The sequence below is a fragment of the Octopus sinensis genome, linkage group LG4 (genome assembly GCF_006345805.1).
Source record: "Octopus sinensis linkage group LG4, ASM634580v1, whole genome shotgun sequence".
Lineage (NCBI taxonomy): Eukaryota > Metazoa > Mollusca > Cephalopoda > Octopoda > Octopodidae > Octopus > Octopus sinensis.
In genome coordinates, this window is record NC_043000.1 from 71,609,497 (window position 1) to 71,632,393 (window position 22,897).

The window sequence follows — 22,897 nt, forward strand, 5'->3', positions numbered from 1 at the left end:
CAAAATGACACTGGGGTAAAATATACGAAGCCCAGTATACCCATCATGACTACCCGTCTGATAAGGGTACACAAGGCACATGCATCACAACCATATGTGCGCGACATGGTGATCTCATATCAAGATAAACAGCACATGACCTTGCAGGTGGGGCCCAGTTAGAATTTTGTTCTGGTCGAGTAACCCACCAAGCTCAAAAGGTCCCTGAATAAGGGTTGTTTAAGGATGTTGAAAGAACCACCCATGTTTCCAGAGGTGAATTATTCAAACCCCAAAGAATCCCTCTCAACACATGGCTATGATGCTCCCCCACTACTTCTGCTCGTGATCAGAGATTGCACATATCGTCAGCCACTAAGGGACATGCTCAACTGGTTAAGGTCAAACAACTGACAAGCAAATCTGTGGTATTGAGCAGAATATTTGCTGTAGCCCATCTTTTATACCAAGACAAAACAATGTACATGATAACACTTCCAATCAGTTAAGATTTATTATTATTATTATTATTATTATTATTATTATTATTATTTTATTTATTTGTTTTTCAGATTAGAAACATTTGTCTCTAAACTGAAGTAATTGTGAAGATGTTATACAGAATTACAAAACTGTTAATATGAAGGAATACCTCTTACAATACACTTATTTAGCAAGATATGTGGCTGTAGGTAATAGAAAAGGCAGAAAGTACAACAACCTAATGGACTTAGCTTCTTAATCTGAAACAATTTAAGTGCCCCATAATCGAGAAGCTTTTGGTTAATGTTGTATTGAGCTTTCAATTATGTATTGTCATTTCTTTGTTACACAAATGTCCCTTGCAAAACAATTTATTGTATATCTATCATATATACAGGTGCAGGTGTGGTTGTGAGGCAAGAAGTATGCTTCCCAATCATATGGTCTCAGGTTCAGTTCCACTGTGTGGCACCTTGGGCAAGTGTCTGCTACTATAGACCTAAGCTGACCAAAACCTTGAATGGATTTGGTTGACAGAAAATGAAAGAAGCCCATTATATATAAATATACATATATATCTACAAATATATGTGTGTGTGTGTATATATACACACACACAACAGGCTTCTTTCAGTTTCTGTCTGCCAAATCCACTCACAAGACACTAACCCAAGGTGTCATGTCATGGTACTGAACACAAAGCCATGTGGTTAGGAAGCAAACTTCTTACCACACAGTCACACCAGTGCCTATGTATCCATCATATATAAATATATATACATGTTTGTATGTATGTTTGTGTGCATGCACATGTGTGTTTTACTGTCTCTTTGCCTTAATTTCATATGATAGCTGTGTAAGTGTATGTCACAGTCATACAAGGAATGTGTCGTTTCTAATCTTCCATGAAAACATGTCAGGACGTAGGGAATATTACCTTACTAGGAAACGGGAGGCTTGGCAATGAGAGGAGCATCAGGCTGTTGTAAATCTGCCTCAACAAATTACGTCTGGAAAAGTAACTATTAAGCAATGATGATGATGGTGATGATGATTGTATAACTTTGTGACGCAAGCTGGAAACAGCACTAATCTCATTTAAGAAACTTAAACTCATGCAGATAAAAATCAAGTCTAAACTCGAGCAATATGCAACAATTCATGATAGCAATGGCAATGATGATGATGTTGTTTTTGTTGTTGTTGATGGTGGTGGTGTGGTGAAGGTGACAATGATGATGATGATGATGATGACACTTATTGTAGAAAAGTACCTTACCAGTGTTGATGAAAGAACAGGATGAAACCCGTAATCAAGGATTCCTTAGGAAAATGCTTGGCCTAACTAAAGTATCAAGCTTTTATGCTTCCAGGGAGATATGAAAATGTTATAGAGTACATGTAGCAAGTGAGTACATGTAGCAAGTGAGTACATGTAGCAAGTGAGTACATGTAGCAAGTGAGTACATGTAGCAAGTGAGTACATGTAGCAAGTGAGTACATGTAGCAAGATATATGATTGGGCAGTTTGTAGCAGATAGTCATGAAGATAGGAAGCATTACAACTTGAAGAGTCAAAGCGTTGCTTAGCCTACAGCAGTGAAAAAGACTTTTGGTATTTGTTATATTGAACATGTATTTATCATTTACATGTCATGTCAATGTTTCTAGTAAAACTATTTATTGTATATCTTTGTGAATTATTTACCCCTTAACAGTAACAATGCTTTTGTCCAAGCTACTGATATATAAATAAGATAATACTTGATAAAAGTGGAAACACAGTGCTAATTTAAATATTGATTTCAAATTTTAGCAGAAGGCCAGCAATTTCGGGGCAATGGGTAAGTCATTACATTGACCTCTAGTACTCATGTGGTACTTATTTTTATTGACCCTGAAAGGATGAAAGGCAAAGCTGACCTCAGAAGAATTTGAACTCAAAACGTAAAGACAGACGAAACGCCACTAAGCATTTTGCTCAGCATGTTAACAATTCTGCCAGTTTATTACCTTAAAAAGGGTAATTACTGGCTTCAAATTTTGGCACAAGACCACAATTTCATGGAAGGAGCTAAGTCAGTTGCAATCGACTGGTGTTCAGTTGGTGCTTATTTTATCAACCCTGAATAGATAAAGCAAAGTCAACCTCAGTTGAATTTGAACTCAGAAGATAAAGACAGACAAAATGCCGCTAAGCATTTTGCCTGGTGTGCTAAGGATTCTGCCAGGTTGCCCACCTTAGTACCAATGTAAATACTGATTTCAGATTTCGGAACAAAGCCAGGAATTTCAAGGGAGGGGCCAAGTCAATTACATCAACCCCAGTGTCCAGTTGGTACTTATTTTCTTGACCCCCAAAAAGATGAAAGCAAAGTCGACCTCAGAGGTATTTGAACTCAGAACATAAAGACGGACGAAATGCTACTAAGCATTTTGCCTGACATGCTAACGATTCTACCAATGTAAATATTAAAAAAATGTTTTATCTCTCTGGTAAAGTTCATATTCTAAAGAATATTCTTATTTTCGTATATCCATTGGATTGTTACCCCAGGAAAGAAACAATAGCCATTTCTACATACTGTTGCTACAACTTACCAAAATTTCTCAACTCAGGTTATAAAGAATCTTATTTGTGAGTGGGAAGATTTTTCGTTTATTTAGTATCGTGCAGTGGGTCAACAAGTAGGGTAGGTAACTCTTCTTGCTCCAATTTGCCAGAGTGGTAGATATGGCATTATTAAATTATAAAACAACTAGCAGTATCATCCGGCATTGCTCGGGTTTGTAAGGGAAATAACTATATAAGCATTTTTAGAGATGTAAAGTATAATAGCCATCTCAATATGGCTAACCACAAAGGGGGGGGGGCTACTGTAGCTTTTTACGTTCTGAGATTTAATAATAATTTTTTAGAGAGTTACTTCCCTTATATATGCCAAAAATGCATTAAAAATGGGAAAAATTGATGGTAAATTTTTTTTTAAATCGTAGACTCATGCTAATACCCAGAAGGGCTCGATATGAATCACGACTATAGGATACCTGGTTTTGGTTAAACTGCACCGCAAAATGTGGGAGTAGTTAGGAATCTAAATCATAGGAGACAGACAGCACACAACCTCACTTTTATATATAAAGATTATACGAACATACTACCGAGATATGGCTATGATGCAGTCATTCGACCTGTTAAAAACAGTAGACAAATCTCATCCAACTCACACCCTACAGCCATTTGCTTATTTATTTATTATCAGAGCAAGAGATTTTAAAGCGAGATGCTCTTTTAATCACTAATCGCTCACTTTCAACAATGAACTGAGAGCAGCAGTTGCTGGTCAGTCAGGCAGACTAAATCAAACAACACAGTTCCTAGAAAACTCTCTAGGTCATTCTTTATCTACGAGTTAAAAACTTTAAATTATATACCATTTTTTAAATTTCGCATCTGTGTTGGAGAATATGGTCATAATAGCAGTTCAGTATCCCATATATTAATGGACTCCTGTTGCTATTTTAGATCAGTGTTACAATCTAGCTTGGGTTTCCGTTTTTTCTTCTTTTATGCTTTCATTATTGTAATAGCTGCTATGTTTTTGCTTTGACCCTTTAGCATTCAGATCATTTTGTTAAATGATTATTTATTCATATTGTTTTGGATTAATAATGCACTATCTTGTCACTTCAAAATTTTGATGATTGTTTATTTTTAGAATGATATTGTAGGATAGGTGTGAGAGGCTAGATCTGGCCAGTTTGATCATAAAATGGGTAGAATATGTGGGCCAGGAATGGTCAGTTTAAATGCTAAAAGGTTAAACATGCATACTGCAGTGAATATTACACACCATCTAGAAACTTTGGAAATATTAGTAGAACGTAATTTAAATGAGAGGGGGCGAGATAGTACTTGTAAGAAGTCATTTGGAATGGAATAACACGAAGGGCCTGAAAACAGAACAGACAAGAAGCCGAGTTGGCAATGGCGATATAGATAAAGATAGTAGAGAAACGGGATTAGGTTTACGATCAGCGCTTAAAAAATATGAATGAATAACAGGTTAAAAAGTGAAGAACGCTTATCTGGGCATATTTCTGAGATCCGTGTTGTCATCAAGTAGCTCGAGAAATGGGACGAAATAAAATCGTACACTGGTTTATAAGGAGTTAGGGATTGGGGTGGGGTGGGGGGTGGGTAAAACATAATTTAAATGAGAGGTAGCGGGGATAGTACTTTGTAAGGAATCCTGAGGGTGGCCTTGAAAGCAAAGAGGGAATCGAGAGGACAGGAAGCCATGCTGACAATGGCGATAAGATAATAGAGAAACGGGATTTGGTTTATGACCAACGCTTAAAATATGGGGTTGAAATGAAGGAGCAGCGAGAATGAATATAAATCGTAGGGAATATTACACACCATCTAGCGAGAATGAATATAAATCGTAGTGAATATTACACACCATCTAGAAACTTTGGAAATATTACTAGAACGTAATTTAAATGAGAGGAAGTCTACTGTCCCCAATCAAAATCTCGCAGCCCGCCATTCGCTAACCTGCGTGTTCTTTCCTCCTCAAAATTCTTAAATTTTTTTAAAATGCCTCGGTATGAAGATATTTCGTTCGTCCAACCCACTTCCGGTGAACCTATATAAATAATCACCTCGTGTGCTTCTCTTTCATTCACCCTTTCTTGACCACACAGCGATGATCATAGCAAGCAAGCTAAGAATTCTCATTTAATTTCTTCCGACTCTTGTACTACACACATACATTTGCCGCTAACCCTTAAATGTTCGAATATATTCACTAATTCTGCTTGTTCTTAAAATATAACCCTTTAATTTGTTTAACCCCTCGGTACCAAGTTAATTTGTTCGTTACTCTGTTCATTTCTTCAAACCCCGATTGTTTTAAGTCTACTGTCCCCAATCAAAATCTTCGCAGCCCGCCATTCGTTTGCGGTTCACCCGCCCTCCCACCCCCACCACCCGTACCGGAGAACACTGTTTACACCATCCTCACCGGATATCCCCTCTACCACCGCCACCACTACGTGTGTCTGTTCCTCCTACCCCTCCTCCTCAATATACTTTCTCACTATGTATTTTACCCCTGCCTCTCTCCCCCTGGACAGAAGCAGCTAGCGCTGCAGCTCATCAAACGTCCCACTTAACCTGTTATCTTATGTTCCTCCTGTTTTGAAATGTGTCACTGCCTCAACCGGCTATCTTCTTCCAGCCCCCTCCCCCACTCGTGATATCCTACGTTTTAGTTCCTACTTTTCATTCTGTCTAGAACCTGCCACCAACCCTACCTGTCATCGTTTCTCTTTACCCAAACCTTCCCCACTGGTGCTCCCCTATATTACATGCACCCCCCACTCTCTCTCCCTCTCTCCTCTCTGCCGGAACCCTCCCCCCTGCCGCAATGCAACGTAAAAAGGCAATAACCGATCGTGGCCGATGCCAGACCCCTCTGGCACCTGTGCAGGTGGCACGTAAAAAGCACCCACTACACTCGCGGAGTGGTTGGTGTTAGGAAGGGCATCCAGCTGCAGAAACACTGCCAGATCAGACTGGAGCCTGGGGCAGTCCCTGCTCCCCAGACCCCGGTCAAACCGTCCAACCCGTGCTAGCACGGAAAACGGACGTTAAACGATGATGATGATGATGATGATGATGATGATTCCCACTTTCACACATATCCATATCATCTTCAATGAAAATGATTGTTTTCATAGATGTCTCTTAATTGAAATGCGGTATAGAGGTGTCACTTAATTACTAAAACTCGTTCTCTTCATTCTCATACAATCTGGATTGCACCACCACTAAGAAATATATACAACAATGTTTCAGTATTTAGTAATAAAATAATAAAAAATAAAAATATTATAATAAAATTATAAAGAATAATAAAAATAGAAATATAATAAAATTAAAAAATTAAAATATAATAAAATTATAAAATAATAAAAAAATAAAAATGTGTAGTGCAAGATATTTTACAGTACACATATTTTTCACTTCACTGCCATAAAGAATAAGATAATGAATTCACAAATGAAGAAATAATTTGATGATTCGTTCTGTCATCTTGCTTTTTTCTTCTAATTTTGTTTAAGAACTTTTTTTTTCATTCAAAAGAAAATTATATATTGAAATTTTTCAGAAAGATCATGGTAAAAGGAAAATATCATCATGTGCAGAAATAATTATAGAAATAAGTTTATTAGTGATAGAGTTACATTTACCTTCCTAAGTTCATCAGATATAGCAAAATTTTCATAATACTCATCAAAACATTTGTATAATCTTCCACTCTCATAGATAACTCCATTCTCTTTCAATCGATCAAAAAATTCCATAGAAAGGAGAGTACAGGGTACAATCTCTATGTCAACTTTGGATGCCTTTGGCCTGTAATAATATAAAACAAGTTTTATAATTATGGATAAATATTTCATTCCTTCAAATTTAATGAATGTTTACACCAACAGTAATAATCATTAATGATTATAAGTATGAATTTGAAACCAAAACAGATATCCTTTACATTAAAATCCTAGCTGTTAGTTTATACATAATAATGATTTCCAACATAGAAATCAACATCTAAAAATTATTTCTAATATTTTGTCAGAATAATGGACACAATTAAAATGTGTATTTTATATTTGCAATATTTAAGACTAGTACTATGACCCGGTGCTGTTGGGTCTAGTGCTAGTCAAGCATATTTGGTCTTTCATGAAAATCCCACTCTCTTGTCATTCACTTGGTCTAACTCATTAATTATTTCCTGCATTTCTCAAATCAAAAAAGCGTGCACATTTGAAAGCCAAAACACATGATAACGCGTCTTCACAAAACACAAAAATGCACAGTCATACAGACTGTCTGCAAATGCGCATGCGCATCCAACTGTCAGGTGTAAAATTATCTCCGTCCAATCAAAAAACAAACATTTTGCCATTTATAGATATAGAGATTTTAAGCAAACATTCAGAAATTCTCTGGGAAACTGGAAAATCCAGAAATCCAGGACAGTTTCAGTCCTAAATTGAATAAATTGGTCTGGTATAGTATTGAGGTGTGATACATAACAAAGGGAGGGAAATGCAAAGTTTTAAAGAGTTATTTCCCTTGCTATGGTTTTATATCTTTAGATTAAACTCCTGGATTAAGTGAGTTACGTCCCTTGTATTAAAGACTTTTGTTACATGAAACATAAGGGGTCGGTTTATCGATTTTTTTAAATGGCTTTCAGGGGTAACTGGGAAATGAAAAGATCTTCACAACCACCCTTGGACGGTTTTGAATGACCATAGAAAGTGCAAGCCCTCTAACTGAAAAATTGTGGATTTGTATAAAGGACACACACACAGACATTTTGACGTTTATATATAGAGAGATTATTTTAGGTGGTGAGCTGGCAGAATCATTACCTTGCCAGGCAAAATGCTTAGCAGTATTTCATATGTTTTTACATTCCAAGTTCAAATTCCACCAAGGTCGGCTTCACTTTTCATTCTTTTGGAATTAATAAAGTAAGTTAACAGTTGAGCACTGGGATCAATGTAATCAACTTACTCACTTCCTCAAAATTGCTGGCCTTGTGCCAAAATTTGAAATCAATATTTAAGTTTCTTTTCATTTTATAGTAAGAAAAATTATCTATAAGCTAGAAAAATGACTTTTATTCATTATATGATAAATAATTTAATGGCATTTGAAGAAATCAATGTTGTGACTTCTGCAGCATGGATTCAAACTTGCATTGCCATATTACGAATTTCAAGTCATGACTTAACAATGGTTTGGTCATTTGTGCAACTAAGTTACTGTGCAGTCAGCAGCTGGTGTTCATGTGATAGTTTCTCCAGATCGCCTGGAAGCTTCTACAAACACAGCCTATAAATAGAGTCCTTTTCACACCAGTTTCGGTATATTTTTGGGAGCAATATGAAATGCAGATTCTGCTGTAGTCATTCTAGTGACTACATATTAACAGATATGTGATGATAGTAGAAGACAATGAAACACTAATGTATATATGGTCCAATGTTAATTCAGTCTTCGTGCCTAGCTTTGATATCCATTTTACATGTTGAAAGTGCTCCATCTTGCTTACTCTACATGTAGATTTGTAATGCATAAACATCTTTTCACAACCAGTATGACATCACAAATCATGTTTAAATGTTTGCTTTGTGTAGTTTAGTTATTATATGTAGCTTTTCCATGAACTAACCACAACTCATTCCAGTGACATTGGTACAACAGGAAACACTTCCAGAGGGTAATTTCAGTTAATATTAAGAAATATGGAAAAAAATAATGTATTTGAATTTGACATTAACTATGTTTAGCATGTCAATTCTCAAGATAAACTATTTGCCCATGGCTTCCAGTCAGTCTCTTGGAGAAGATTTTTGTTTTGTCAGCTATCACAGCTTTTAGCACTCATCTTGACTCACAATTTTCCTGTACCCCAAAATGTTATTTTAAACCATCCCCACCATACATACACTCTACATCTTATATGTCAATCAACTACATACCATCACCTCTAGCGATGTCCACTTATATGCAGCTGATACTATCCTTCATCCCATTCTAGCATTCATCCATATGAAAATAACTTTATGAAGAGAGACCTCAAAAATGTTCGCTATTGTGGATAGGAAAATCTTATCTTCTTTAACAGTAAAAAGACAATCACTACACATATTAAGCAAAAATATTATATTTCACTCCAACCTAAACATAACAACAAGTCACTACAAATGCTAGATCACAAGAGCACTAATGATCTCTTCTGGAAATGTCATACTGTCAACTAGCAAAGAGTACATCAGAAAATAACTGGCCTTCCTCTACAGGATCAGAAAATATATCAGTTTCTTAACAATTTCCAACATTATACAAACTAAAGTGAAACCCACAAAGGAACTGTAAGATATTTTAAGCTACTTCCCAAAAGAACCACTTGAGACTTGCAGATCATCACTGCTAATGCACAGACAGGCTGTCACTTCACACGGCCTTTTATTCTACAATTACAGTGGCCTCTTTCTCTTGGAGTTAGTCACTCTAGTGCCACCTCATCAGAGGCCCTGCTGACTCTTTCATCATGTATATTGTATCAACACTTTCACGCACTGCAGTAATCACTACAGTGATTAGTTCTTCCTCCTCAGAACATCAGTTCCCCTCCCTTCCTGCTCATGGTTTTCTGGTAGCCATCGGGTTACAGCTGTTCAAGAGAAACATCAACCATATCAAACTCACCAATTAAAAGGTTCTGTGAAGGCCATGGGCACACCCACTCTTCTAGGCCAAATAATTAAAAATAAATAAATAAAACTTGTGAGAAGTGATCATAATTATTATCATTTTATGTTTGCTTTACATTCTGATATGAATTGGACAGTTGCCACTCTCTGAGTTCATATTTGGAATTACTCCTTCCTACATAGGTTGGAGGATACGTCTTGCTCATATACTCCATTTTTGATTTGTTTTTTTTTTAGTTGAATGCTATTACTAACACCACCATCTTAACAGAATGTACCGGGTGAATTTTATTATGGCACCAACACTAGAGTCATGTCCTCAACAAAATAAGACTAAACTTTTCTCTGCTTTACAACATGTAATGTGTACATTTTATAATGACACCAGCTCAATGTTGTTCCAAACAATGTGACCAATAGAGAAATAGAAAAGAAGGCAATAATAGATGAATAAGAGTAAGATGGAGAATATATAGTGCATATTCGCAAAACTATTCAATATGTTCCTATTAACATTCTATCTCAAACTGGTGTATATGTATTTTAGTAATCTTAGAGGTATGAAAGGTCATGTTTAGTGACTTTTCATGCTTCTAGTCATACAATCAGTAAAGTGTCTTTTGGTATGATAAATAAAGAAAAAAATTAATTACATCACCAAAATAGCAAAATAAAACATACCAAGTCTGCTCCAGCCATTAGCTGAGCAAATTTCCAAGTTGCTAATTATTGTTGGATTATTAAAAAAGCTCTGAAATAAATAAAAAATGTATATAGAAGTTATACTATCATTTTATTCTTGGTTAAAGTGAGACTCTCACAAAAACTAGATGACAAATAATTCAACCTTGAATATATTGACCGTCAGATGGCAGTTGACATAATTTTACACTTGAAAAGCTGTTTAGCAAAAAAGAAATCTATGTATCAATGAATGGTTTGTCATAGTCTTCTTTTTCTTTTTATGTCTTCAGTTCTATTAAAGACATTCAAGAATTATGTTATTGAGGAAATAATTATTTAAATGATCTTGAAAATGTTATCCTTTACAAGCTTCTTTGCACAGTTTTTTTTTTTGATTTTCAAAGAAGTAACTACAGAGGTTTGAATGCACTTGAGTCAAAAGACATTAAAAACATTCTGGATAACGATCCAAAGAATTCATAAATTTCAGCTTTTTATTGTTGTTGGAAGTATGAGTGAGTGTATGTGAAGTTTTCAAAAGTATTTGATCACTCATCATTGGCCATGTCTGTAGCATATCCATTGCATTGATAACAATACTAATGCATTTACTCACAAACTCTTACATAATGATGTGGCCATTACTAATACTTTAGTGGCATGTGCTACTTTGCAAACATCTGTTGGAAACTAGTAGTGACTAAACTAGAAGGAATAGATGGCTACAAAAAAGAGATGTTAACCTCAACAAACTAGATAGGCATGAAATATTTACAACTCTGACATCAACAAACAACATCAGTATACATCACTTCAATTGCACACAACCACAATAAGAAACCTTTTGGATATTTCTGAAAGGTGCAGTAAATCCTGTTATTAAGTGGGTCTAGATATTAGAGGAAGGAAATGGGTAGAATATAAGGAGGTGCTGAAAAGTTCCTGGCTTTGGGTAAAAGAAGATACAAGAGGATCAGTTAATTATGATTTTATTCAACTGCAAAGACCTGTTGAGGCAAGTGAAATCAAAATCAAAATCAAAATCAATTCGATGACCGGCATCTGGCTAGTGGGGTGCAAAGAGCATAACAAGAATGTGATCGTTGACAGAGCGGCTATTCGAGTATGATCGTTACCAGCGTTGCCTTACTGGCACTTATGCCTGTGCTAGTAGGGTGCCAAGAGCACCATCCGAGCGTGATCGTTGCCAGAGTAGCCAACTGGCCTCCGTACCCGTGGCACGTAAAAGGGCACCATTCGAGTGTGAGCGTTACCAATGTCGCTTCACTGGCACCTGTGCCGGTGGCATGTGTAAAAAGATTCGAGCGAACGCATTGCCAGTACCGCCTGACTGGCCCCGTGCCGGTGGCACGTAAAAAGCACCCACTACACTCTCGGAGTGGTTGGCATTAGGAAGGGCATCCAGCTATAGAAACTCTGCCAGATCAAGACTGGAGCCTGGTGCAGCCATCTGGTTTGCCAGCCCTCAGTCAAAATCGTCCAACCCATGCTAGCATGGAAAGCGGATGTTAAACGATGATGATGATGACTTCCCTCTCAGATTCACAGTGGTCCTTCAGTTTTTCTAAACCCTGTAAAAGAATTCAGAATGTTGGGCCTCCAACCAAGCCAATTGAGATATCCTTGAGATATCCAGGAACTTTGAAGCACCACCCATACAAGTAATTGAAGCTGTAAGACTGAGGCAGAATAGGTATAATAAGAGATGAAGATTAATGATAATACTTATGATAAATACCATGATTATACTATTCAACAATATCGAAAAAGTGTTTTATAGTTAAGAAATAGATAAAACTAATACATACATTAATCAGAGTCTTGTACTGATAAGATTGAAATGCTTGATCAAAAGAAAATAGTTGAATTTTCAAAGTATCCTTCATACCCCTGTGTATATAAAAAGGAAGGTAAAAAAGTAAAAAAGGCATCAAAGTTGACCATAATTAAATGTAATTAATTATTTACCATGTCTCTGAGTCCCGGTCATAAAACCAGGAAAGCTCTCTTTAGTGATGCTGTAGCTGTAATAAAATTCTCCTGGAGTTGGAGTCTTCTCTAAGTAACTGGGATACATTCTTCCTTCATGGAAAGGATATGAGTCTACTGTAAGTCTATTGGAATGATTTCATAATTAATAAAGTAATTATTAGTTGTGGTTTTGCATCTTACATAGAAAAGCGCTGTTGCTTTTTGGGTCCTATTTCCAATTAAGCAGACTTAACTGTTGAAAATTAAGAGGCTTTACCAGTAGCAGTTGTATGTTTGATATTGTTAATATTAAAGCCAAGATGTCTGTAGTGGGGCTGCATGCCCAACATCCCCACTGGAAATTATTAACTGGATAAAAATATTTATTTAAACTGCAAAGGAGACATTATATTATATTACAATTTTTCTACCCTGTATATCATATTGTTTTCAAATTGAAGCACAAGTAATTTCAGGGGAGGGGGTAAGTCAATTATATCGATCTTAGTTTTCTACTGGTATTTATTTTATCACCCACAAAAGGATGAAAGGCAAAGTCAACCTCAGCAGAATTCTCAAATTTCAATGGGTAATTCGGGACAAACTGAAACAGTGATTTGCTGAACACAAATTCAAACCTACCCTTGTAACATTTTAAACTTTTTTATTTTTTGTCCCAGATAACCCCATTATATTCTTTTCAAGTTTGTCCTAAATTACCCTATTTTGTTTATCTAATTTTATTTGTTCCTAATTAATTACCTGCACCTTCTTTTTTTAAGTTAATCCTAAATAATTATTTTGTTTATCCAAAAAATACCTAATATCAAATGATCATTTTTCTAGTTTGTCCTCAGTTTTCTCATTTTGTTTATCTGAATGATGTTCTATTTTGTTTTGTTCCTAACTAATTATAATTCTTTTTTTTATTTAACCCAAATTTAGCCCTTGGAATTTGAGAACTTCAGGGCAGGTTGGTGGATTGAAAGGTGCAGCTGTGAGATAAGAAGCATGCTTCCCAACTACATAGTTCCTGGTTCAGTTTTCTACAATAAATTTAGGCCGACCAAAGCCTTGTGAGTCTATTTAGTAGATGGAAATTGAAAGAAGCCTGTTATATGTATGCATATGGGCCGTGACTGCTGAGGACATGCGTAAGCTCACAAGGAATGAAGCCAGTGCTCCGATGGATGTGTAATGTCAGTGTACATACTCGACAGAGTGTAAGTACCTTGAGAGAAAAGTTGGACCTAAGAAGTATCAGCTGTGGTGTGCAAGAGAGACGATTGTGCTGGTATGGTCATGTGGCAAGAATGGATGAAGATAGGTGTGTGGGTTGAGGGAACCTGTGGAAGAGGTAGACCCAGGAAAACCTGGGACGAGATGGTGAAGCACGACCTTCGAACATTAGGCCTCACTGAGGCAATGACTAGTGACCGAGACCTTTGGAAATATGCTGTGCTTGAGAAGACCCGGCAGGACAAGTGAGTCCATAACCCATGGCCTTAGCTAGGGATGTAGCCAGCCCACTTATGCATATCATTCCTTCTTTGGACATAAAACTCTGCTTGCGAAGACCTGTTGAGGCAAGTGAAATCGAAATTGAACCAAATTCTATGACTGGCACCCGGCCATTGCCAGTGCCACTGGACTGACTCCTCTGCAGGTGGCAAGTAAATAAACACCGTTTCGACCCTGTGCTTGAGGAGACCTATTGAGTCAAGTACATCAACTTCAATGGAAATTGTAGTTGTGATCCCTGTGCCGGTGGCACATAAAAAGCACCATCCGAATGTGGCTGATGCCAGCTCCGCCTTGACTGGCTTCCATGCCGGTGGCATATAAAAAGCACCAACCAATCATGGCCATTGCCAGCCTCACCTGGCACCTGTGCTGGTGGCACGTAAAAAGCACCCACTACACTCACAGAGTGGTTGGCATTAGGAAGGGCATCCAGCTGTAGAAACACTGCCAGATCAGACTGGAGCCTGATGCAGCCTTCTGGCTTCCCAGACCCTAGTCGAACTGTCCAACCCATGCTAGCATGGGAAATGGACGTTAAACAATGATGATGAACTCCAAGAAAGTTAGAAGTTGTGAATCCAACCCACTAAGGGATAATATCTATCCAATATACTGCTGGTAGAATACCCAATTATTAATACACAAGTGTTTGTTTTTTTTTTTGCTTCATCGTATGTGATAGAGTTTATCGTTTATTATTATTCTTTTAAAAGTTACGACTGGTGAAATGGTTTGCTTCAATCAGAACTTAGCCCCGATTATATGGGAATTGGTTGTGAAAAACTTTTTGGAAGGAGGGCGGGGTAGTTTTGGATGATTCATACGAATTGACTTTGTCTCTTCATAACTTTCAGAAAGATGGAAATATTTTAATGAAAGTTTCTTCAGATATGTTTCAAATAGTGTAAATTACGATTATGTCCGAGTTTAATGTGAAAATAAATAAATAAAATATAGTGGGTCCGCACAAAAATTCCTGGTTAATATACAGTTTGAGACCCGCTAACGAAAACAAAAAAAGAAAAACCTAGCTTACAAGATGTAAAAAATCTTTTTTTTTTTTTGTTTAGAAGATATAAACAAAGTGAACATCTGTGAATTATCCGAAACTCCTTTCAATCTCCCTCCGAAAAAATTCCCACGAATCCCATACAATCGTAAACTCCTCTTGTAGAAAATTTCTTTAAATTCTCTGCATCTTCCTGAGAGTTACGAGGAAAGAAATTCAGAGAGTGGGGCACACATGTGTATGTATGATCGATAAAGAAGCCCTAATTTCGATTTCTCAGATTCGAGAACATTTTTGAAAACACTGAAGATTTAACATTGGCTTCCGATGAAGTTTCGAGAACATTTTGTAGGAAATACAGATACATTATCAATGTTTTTATCCAAGTGCTATAAAGAGGATTCCAAAATAGAATGAAAAATAAAAGAACATTATAATCCGAAATGGATCTTTTAAAGAAAATTACTAAAGAATTATTGCATAAATTAATGCAAGGAGCATGAATTTAATGTTTTAATGCCGGTTGCTAAGGGAGATTGGAGGTCGTTATGGCGACTGGCAAATGATCGTCTGCTTTTGGAGAGATGCTTACAGATGCAGGTTTTTTCGGATTTCTTTTTAAAATGAATGTATTCAATAATAAATTTGATCGAGGAATACATATGGCATTACTATAAATCACTTCATCTTAAATATGTATTATTATCAATAAAAATATACATAAAACCGAAAGAAGTAAACCGTTATATTGATTTTTCTATATACTTACGATATATCGGTTTTAAAAAGATGGATTTAGCACATAATCAAAGTGAAATGGTTTAAAGTGAGGATTAATACTGAAAGAAAGGTTATAATGTAATATCAGTAGAAAGATTTTTCGAACGTGTGAGTCCATATGCAGAAACGGAGAAATAGAAAACTTACCATTTCATAAGAAAGTCGCAGTTGTCCTTATTTTCTGTGAATGAAAATGTTTTGCCAGGCACATGGCGGAAAGTGAAACAAGTGATTTCTCCTGAATTAGTCATTTCTTTGATTCTTGTTTGTACCTTAAAAGAGAAAAGTCTTCCCAAATGTTTGGGTTAGCTTATTGCCCTAAGGTTCTGCTGAGGTCAAGGACCTTGTGATGGTGGTTGTGGATGGTTGATGGTGAGGGACTTTGTGGTGGTAACACAGAAGCTTCGAAGGACCTTATGGATAGTGGTAGTTGCTATTTTAGAAAAGGTTGTTGACAAATGACTCTGAGGTTGGTGCTTCAAGGTTATAAATTCAAAGCAAACTGAGTCAATTTCATTTTAATCTATCCAGGAATATATAAAAGAAGTACCTGTCAAATTGTGAGCACGTATTCGGTTAACGACGAATATTCAAAAATAAAACTATAACGAGTCGTTAAGCATCACTTAGAATAAAACTAACCACAATGTAGCAATTAGAACTGGAGACTAGCTGCTTCTCCTCTGATCTATCCACCACAAAAGCAGAGCTGCTCTGGTGGTGACCTGTACTGGTAAGGTATCAGAAGTCTGTTTGGTTACTCTTCTAGAAATTGTACAAAATCTCCCTCAAATAACACACTACCTTAAAAAGAAAAAAAAAGACATTTAAGGGTTGTCATTGATATATAAAAGACGAATAGTTATGACCCTGGGTCTACTCGGTCAAGACTAACTTGAGGTTAAACAGCAATAGCAACAATTACCCGCAAATGAGACAAAATAATGGGAGAAATTTAACACTTCACATCTGACATGCTGCCCTATATACGTGTATGGAATGTCACACAAAAGCCCACATAAGCCCAAACTGTGTGTAAGACTGTGTAGTCTGGAGTAACAAACTTTCTATGTGACATATATACTGAATAACTTCTTCGATCAACTAAAATCATCCAAGCAATTAGTCAGAACTAGGGTTGGGAGGGGGGAGCTTCCTCTATGGACGTTTAAATTAAGCTCGCAAAACAACTCTAATATTAGTTGATTTAAATATTTTAACAATATGAATAATGTAGGTTGGTAAAATAAGTCAGCCTTTTGGAATAAAAAGTTATCGAGCTATCGAATAATGGTTCCAAGGTTCCTTCCTCCCAGCATAGTTCTAGCATTTGTATCGAAGGTCCAAAAGGGCGTAACTAAATACCACAAGGGCTGTTATCCGGTGATCTATCATCTGTCAGTAACCTGCAAGTATTTAGTTGCATGGATTTATAGTTTAAGTTCAAATCCCGCCGTAATCAATCTTGCCTTTCATCCTTCAAGGATCGATGAAATATGTACTCATTGAGAACTAGATAAATCTAATCGTCTATATGTATCTCTTAAATAAGGCCGTGTCGTTATGCAAAGAATAATTAAAGGGCAAGCGGTATATCACACCCCGATCAAGGTAACTAAAGCCGGCAAATGATGACACAAGGGAAGTAACTTTCGTTTAGTGTACATGTTACTATGGAAACATGTCACAAAGCTTGAGCGTAGCTTCTGGTTCTGTTTTAAAGAAACAAACACCTTTTGAACTTCAGCAAATGGTCAACGATTTGCAAGAGGAAGTTGCATGTCTGAAGAAAAAGTTGGATCAACTTAGACGAGCTAAAAGTACGACGATCGTGAAACGTGAGAGAGAAATACTTCGTATTGGTCACCCATTCGTTGCTAGAAATGCAAAAGTAGGAAACCCTAATGATGCTTCTCCAAAGACACAACCAGAGGATAATGTTTGTGATAAAGAAACGGAAGAGAATCTGGTAAAATGTCCCGAGGCACTGCAAACAGAACTGGTAGATAAAGAAGATACTTCCCCGGTGGATCTCGATTCTATATCGTTAGAGGCTGAAGAACAGGAGGGAAACACAGAATATATAAACTTTCTACTCGAAAGGATCGACCAGTTGCGTGGCGAAAATATGGCACTTACCATTCAAAATAAAACCCTAGAAGGTGATGTAGCAGATTTAAAGATGGAACTCAATAAAAAAGAAATGGAATGGTGTAAAAAGGAGGAACAATTAAAGAGTGAGTTTCAAACAAAGTGGAGGAGACAGTATGAAGAATGGATGAAAGATATGGAATCAAAAATGGCTGAACTACAAGCAAAGGCGCACAAATCTAAAGAGAATTAAAGACAGTTAAACTCTTCTTTACAAACGCATATATATATATATATATGTGTGTGTGTATATATATATGTAAATATATTATATGTATATATATATATATATGTTATATATATATTATATATATAATATTATATATATATATGTATATATATATATATATATATATATATATATATATATATATATATATATATATATATATATATATATATATATATATATATATATATATATATATTTCGTTTTTGGATTTGGTTTGCAAGATTTTTTATATGAGTTCGTGTGTTGAAGCATATTCTGATGTGGCTGGGGAGAGTCATTCTCTTTTAGTGCCTTATTATTTAACACACTCACCAGTAAAATTTCCACTTGTTGCTTATTTTTATTTTCGTTGCATCTTGCAACCTTTTCAATAGAAAGTCAAAAGTATTGAAAAGGTTGCAAGATGCAACGAAAATTTTAGGAAAATAAAAAAATAAGAAATAAGTGAAAATTTTACCGGTGAGTATGTTACATTATAAGGCACAAAAAGAAAATGACTCTCCCCAGACACAACAGTATATATATATATAATATTTATATGTATATATATATACATAATACTAGCAGTATCGCCCGGCGTTGCTCGGGTTTGTAAGGGAAATAACTATATAAGCATTTTTAGAGAGTTATAGCCAAAAAATAGCAAAAAAATACATTAAAAATGGAAAAAAAATTATGGTAAATTTTTTTTAAAATCGTTGACTCATCGTAGACATTTTAGAGAGTTACTTCCCTTATATAATAGCGCCAGAATCGTAGACGCGCGCTAATACCCAGAAGGGCGCGCTAATACCCAGAAGGGACTATAAGATACCCGGTTTTGGTTATACTGCACCACAAAATGTGGGAGTAGTTAGGAATCTAAATCGTAGGAGACAGACAGCACACAACCTCACTTTTATATATAAAGATATGTATATATATCTTTATATAATATACATATATCATTATTATTATTATCATTATTTTTTATTTATATATATATATATATATATATATATATATATATAAATAAAATATATATATATATATAATATATCTATATATGATATATATCTTTATATAGTGTACATATATCATCATCATTATTATTATCATATATATTTCTATGTGTGTGTGTTTGTGTGTAAGTTTGTATGTATGTATGTGCATGTCTGTGTATTTCTTTGAGTTTTTTTTTTCCGAAATCTTTTACTCATTTCAGCCTGAAAACATTGGCTATAATGAGGTAGCATTCTCTAAACAGGTGTATAGTATACCATACATCAGGAGTAGAAATGATCACAGAGTGAAGTGAGATGAAGTTGTTTTCCTGAAGAACACAACATGCTACCCAGTCCAGGAAATGAAATCATGATCTCACAATCATGAGTGCAACACTGTAACCACTAGGTCATGCACCCTCATATATATTTCTTTACTACCCACAAGGGGCCAAACAAGGACAGACAAAGGGATTAAGTCAATTACATAGACCCCAGTGCGAGACTGGTACTTTATTTATCGACCCCGAAAGGATGAAAGGCAAAGTCGACCTCTGCGGAATTTGAACTCAGAATGTAACGACTGACGAAATACGGCTACGCATTTCGCCGGCATGCTACCACTCTGCCAGCTCGCCGCCTTTGCACTCTCATATATATATATACTACATATATATTTACTACGATTGCGCTATAATCTACGACTGAGCTATAATCAGTCATGCTACAACTTAGTTTCTGTTGGTAGTATCTGGTGTGTCAATGAATTCTGTTTCTTTTATATGTACTTTTTTCACGGATCTTGGGCAGTTAAACTCTTAGTATTGCTTCAATATGTCATAATACACATCCATGGTGCTCCCAAAAGTATTTTGGCAAGATATAGAAAACTTGTAGACTTTTATAAACTAATCCTTTAGCAGAACCTGGTCTTAACTCTAGGTGAAGAACTTTGGTACTATGCAGCAAAACATACTTTGTGGATTGAAATAGATCTGAACAAAGTTTGATGTCACTTCTTTCAGTATCTTACACACACACACACGCATATAGTGTGTGTGTGTGTGTATATATATATATATATGTAGACATGTGTATGTGAATATATATATATATATATATATATTGTTGTTGTGACCCCTTTTGGTCATGAATGACCATGGGATTGCACCTAGAAAGTCACCCTCCGAGGCACAAGTCCAGATATATACACATATATCTTATACATATATATATATATACATACACACAAACATGCATACATATTTATATATATACACATACACACAAACATGCATACATATTGTACACTCATATGGTGGCTGCCCCCTCGTTATCGAGTATGGCCATTGCACAAAGCTTAATCAATGTTGTTATCGTGCAATGCCTGTGCAACAAGATTTTTTTTAAGTGAGGAAAGGCTGTGCACTGAGTCAATCCCACTCACTAAGCAACAGCAGCCATAATCCGAAAAGAAGAACAAGTCAACATCATCGGTAACCACTGAGCTGCAGGTTTTATGTTGGAGTTATCCCAGTTACCTGAGTTACCTTCTCCTAGAAGGATGCCCTAACAAGGGCTAGGAGTCTTTCACTCCCAATGGTTTAATCCCGCGATCGGGTATTCAGTCCGATTATTTCTATGTCCCCACGCATGATACAGCCTTAAGACATTTATTGGATGGCTGTTGACTCTCAAGAGTTCCTCTGCCCTTTGACGGGTTTTGTTTTTCATCCCGCAGAGTGTCCAATAAACACCCTCCTCACCAAGCAAGCTTGGTGGGGTTGCCGGTTTAGTCGCCGACGACCTGACCATGCAACAGGTTGTACCGGGTTACATGTTACCAGTTGCACTCATATACATACATACACACACATCATTATTTAAAACTCACCTTTCTAAGCTTTCTCTTCCAATATTTCATATTATGAATTGAGTAAGTCTTTCTGAATTTGGGTTTTACAGTCAGTTTGATATTATAGGTAATGATAGCTGGGAGAAATAACTGAGGTAACAGAACAAATGTCTTCCATGAGATTAACAGGGTTTTCTGGTTCTGTTGTAAATATTTTCAGAGCCCACCCTGCCAATCATCTGAGTATAATGTATCACAGACTGTGACTTTGGAATTGCAAACAGTATTGGTCCTGTGTGTCCTGGCTGCAGTATAATAAAAGGCTGATAGCAAAGTGCTTCAAAATTTCCAGCATTAAGCTGCATATTTCCCCCAGCTGACTTGGATATTGCACTGAGACCTATCTGGAGGTTTTTTTTAATATCATTGAGACTTTTGCTTGCCATTGATATTTTTGTATCACCATAATAGCTAGAATGAGTAGATAACTGAAAGAATATTTGAGAGAATGCAATAATCGTTCTTCTCTGAGCTACTCTATGTAAAATTATTGTATCTTTTGAAACGGAATTGTTGTTTGCAACAGATTGACTTCTGTCTCTCAAATAGCTGAAAGAAGCCTGTTGTATATGTTTGTGTGTCTGTGATTGTCCCTCCTACTATTGCTTGACAATTGATGGTGTATTTATTATCCAACAACTACCAATCAATTTTGCTAAAACATTCTGTAACAAATATTTACTTTCTACGTGGGAATATAATTTTCCATCAGAAGTATATTCGTGTATGTAGAATGAATGAGATGTGTGTGTTTTATTAGGAATAAATAGCCAAACAACTTCCTTTGTCATTTTTGAATAAGACAAATATATATAAATTAGTGACGGTTTTGTAATTGGACATTTTATACATGTAAAAGCTAATTCTCCTCAGTCAGAGATCGACTGAATCTGAGTATTGATTATATTTTTGAAATACATTGATTTTTATATATATAAATGTCTTCCTAATTGAAATTATATTGTCACTGTTTTTATTGCTTATATACTTAAACTTCAATATCGATTTCTTACATAGGCACAAGGTCACACATATTTTGTGGGGAGGGAACACTCAATTACATTGATCCAGTACTTGACTGGCATTTATTTTTTCGACCCCGGAAGAATGAAAGCCAAAGCCAATCAGAGATTTGAATTCAGAATCTAAAGGGACACAGCTAGACTACAAAGCGTATCGGTCCCATACACTTACTATTCTACCAATCCAGAGCCTTTTAAATTTTTTTTGATATCAGTCAATCAATGAATCAATAAATCAATCAATATATAAAATCTGTTTACGATACTTTTTCCAGCCTTCAGTGGAATCTGTGAAGTATGTCTCTGGCAACTCAGCCTCTATTTACCAACTTGGTATTGATATGTCCTCTCTGGCAATGCTGTCACAGTAATTCCTGTGGAGCACCCCACTTGTTCTGGAAAATGTGGCCCATTGCCCCACTCTATATTCCGCTGCTTACCTCCCCCCACCACCATTTTTTCCTTTTCTTTCTCTTCTTTCTTTTTGTATGTGTGAATCTTCCAAATTTAACACTTCCAATATACCTCAGAACCTAACGTGAAAAGGCACAAAAGAAGGGAAACAACTCTGTATCAACCCTCACACAGAAAAGGAATAACTTTATATCATTAAATTTTCAAAATAAGTTTACCACTCACTTCACACATAACCGATTGTATTTCTTTCAAATAATTAACCCTTTCAATGACAAATTCAGAATCAATTGAAAATTACTTTTGAATAGTTCTAGCATGATATAAGCCCTTTCAGTGCTGACTTGAAGTGAATGTATGTTTTGGCAATGTTTTGCTAGCCTAGTCTAATCTTCAACACAAAGGTACTCAATCAATGACTAA

At 36.0% G+C, this 22,897-nt stretch overlaps 3 protein-coding genes across 3 annotated transcripts in view; 1 reads left to right on the plus strand and 2 right to left on the minus strand.

Moving 5' to 3' along the window:
• Window positions 1–6,866, minus strand: part of LOC115210480 (cilia- and flagella-associated protein 300-like) — a 25,077-nt gene extending 18,211 nt beyond the window's left edge. The window contains exon 1 of the mRNA XM_029779083.2: window positions 6,724–6,866. Coding sequence (XP_029634943.2) covers window positions 6,724–6,837 — 114 coding nt within the window. The 5' untranslated portion in view covers window positions 6,838–6,866. The remainder of the gene's footprint in view (window positions 1–6,723) is intronic.
• LOC118763002 (cilia- and flagella-associated protein 300-like) lies at window positions 6,749–21,062 on the minus strand. The gene is made up of 5 exons (XM_036502130.1): window positions 21,018–21,062; window positions 15,905–16,029; window positions 12,282–12,363; window positions 10,450–10,519; window positions 6,749–6,889 (listed from the first exon to the last, which is right to left on the minus strand). The coding sequence occupies exons 1-5, from the start codon at window positions 21,045–21,047 to the stop codon at window positions 6,864–6,866; spliced, it is 333 nt and encodes a 110-aa protein (XP_036358023.1). The 5' UTR covers window positions 21,048–21,062; the 3' UTR covers window positions 6,749–6,863.
• On the plus strand, window positions 17,408–22,290 carry LOC115210481. The gene is made up of 2 exons (XM_029779084.2): window positions 17,408–17,994; window positions 22,056–22,290. The coding sequence occupies exons 1-2, from the start codon at window positions 17,439–17,441 to the stop codon at window positions 22,172–22,174; spliced, it is 675 nt and encodes a 224-aa protein (XP_029634944.2). The 5' UTR covers window positions 17,408–17,438; the 3' UTR covers window positions 22,175–22,290.
• Window positions 22,291–22,897: the final 607 nt, after the last annotated feature.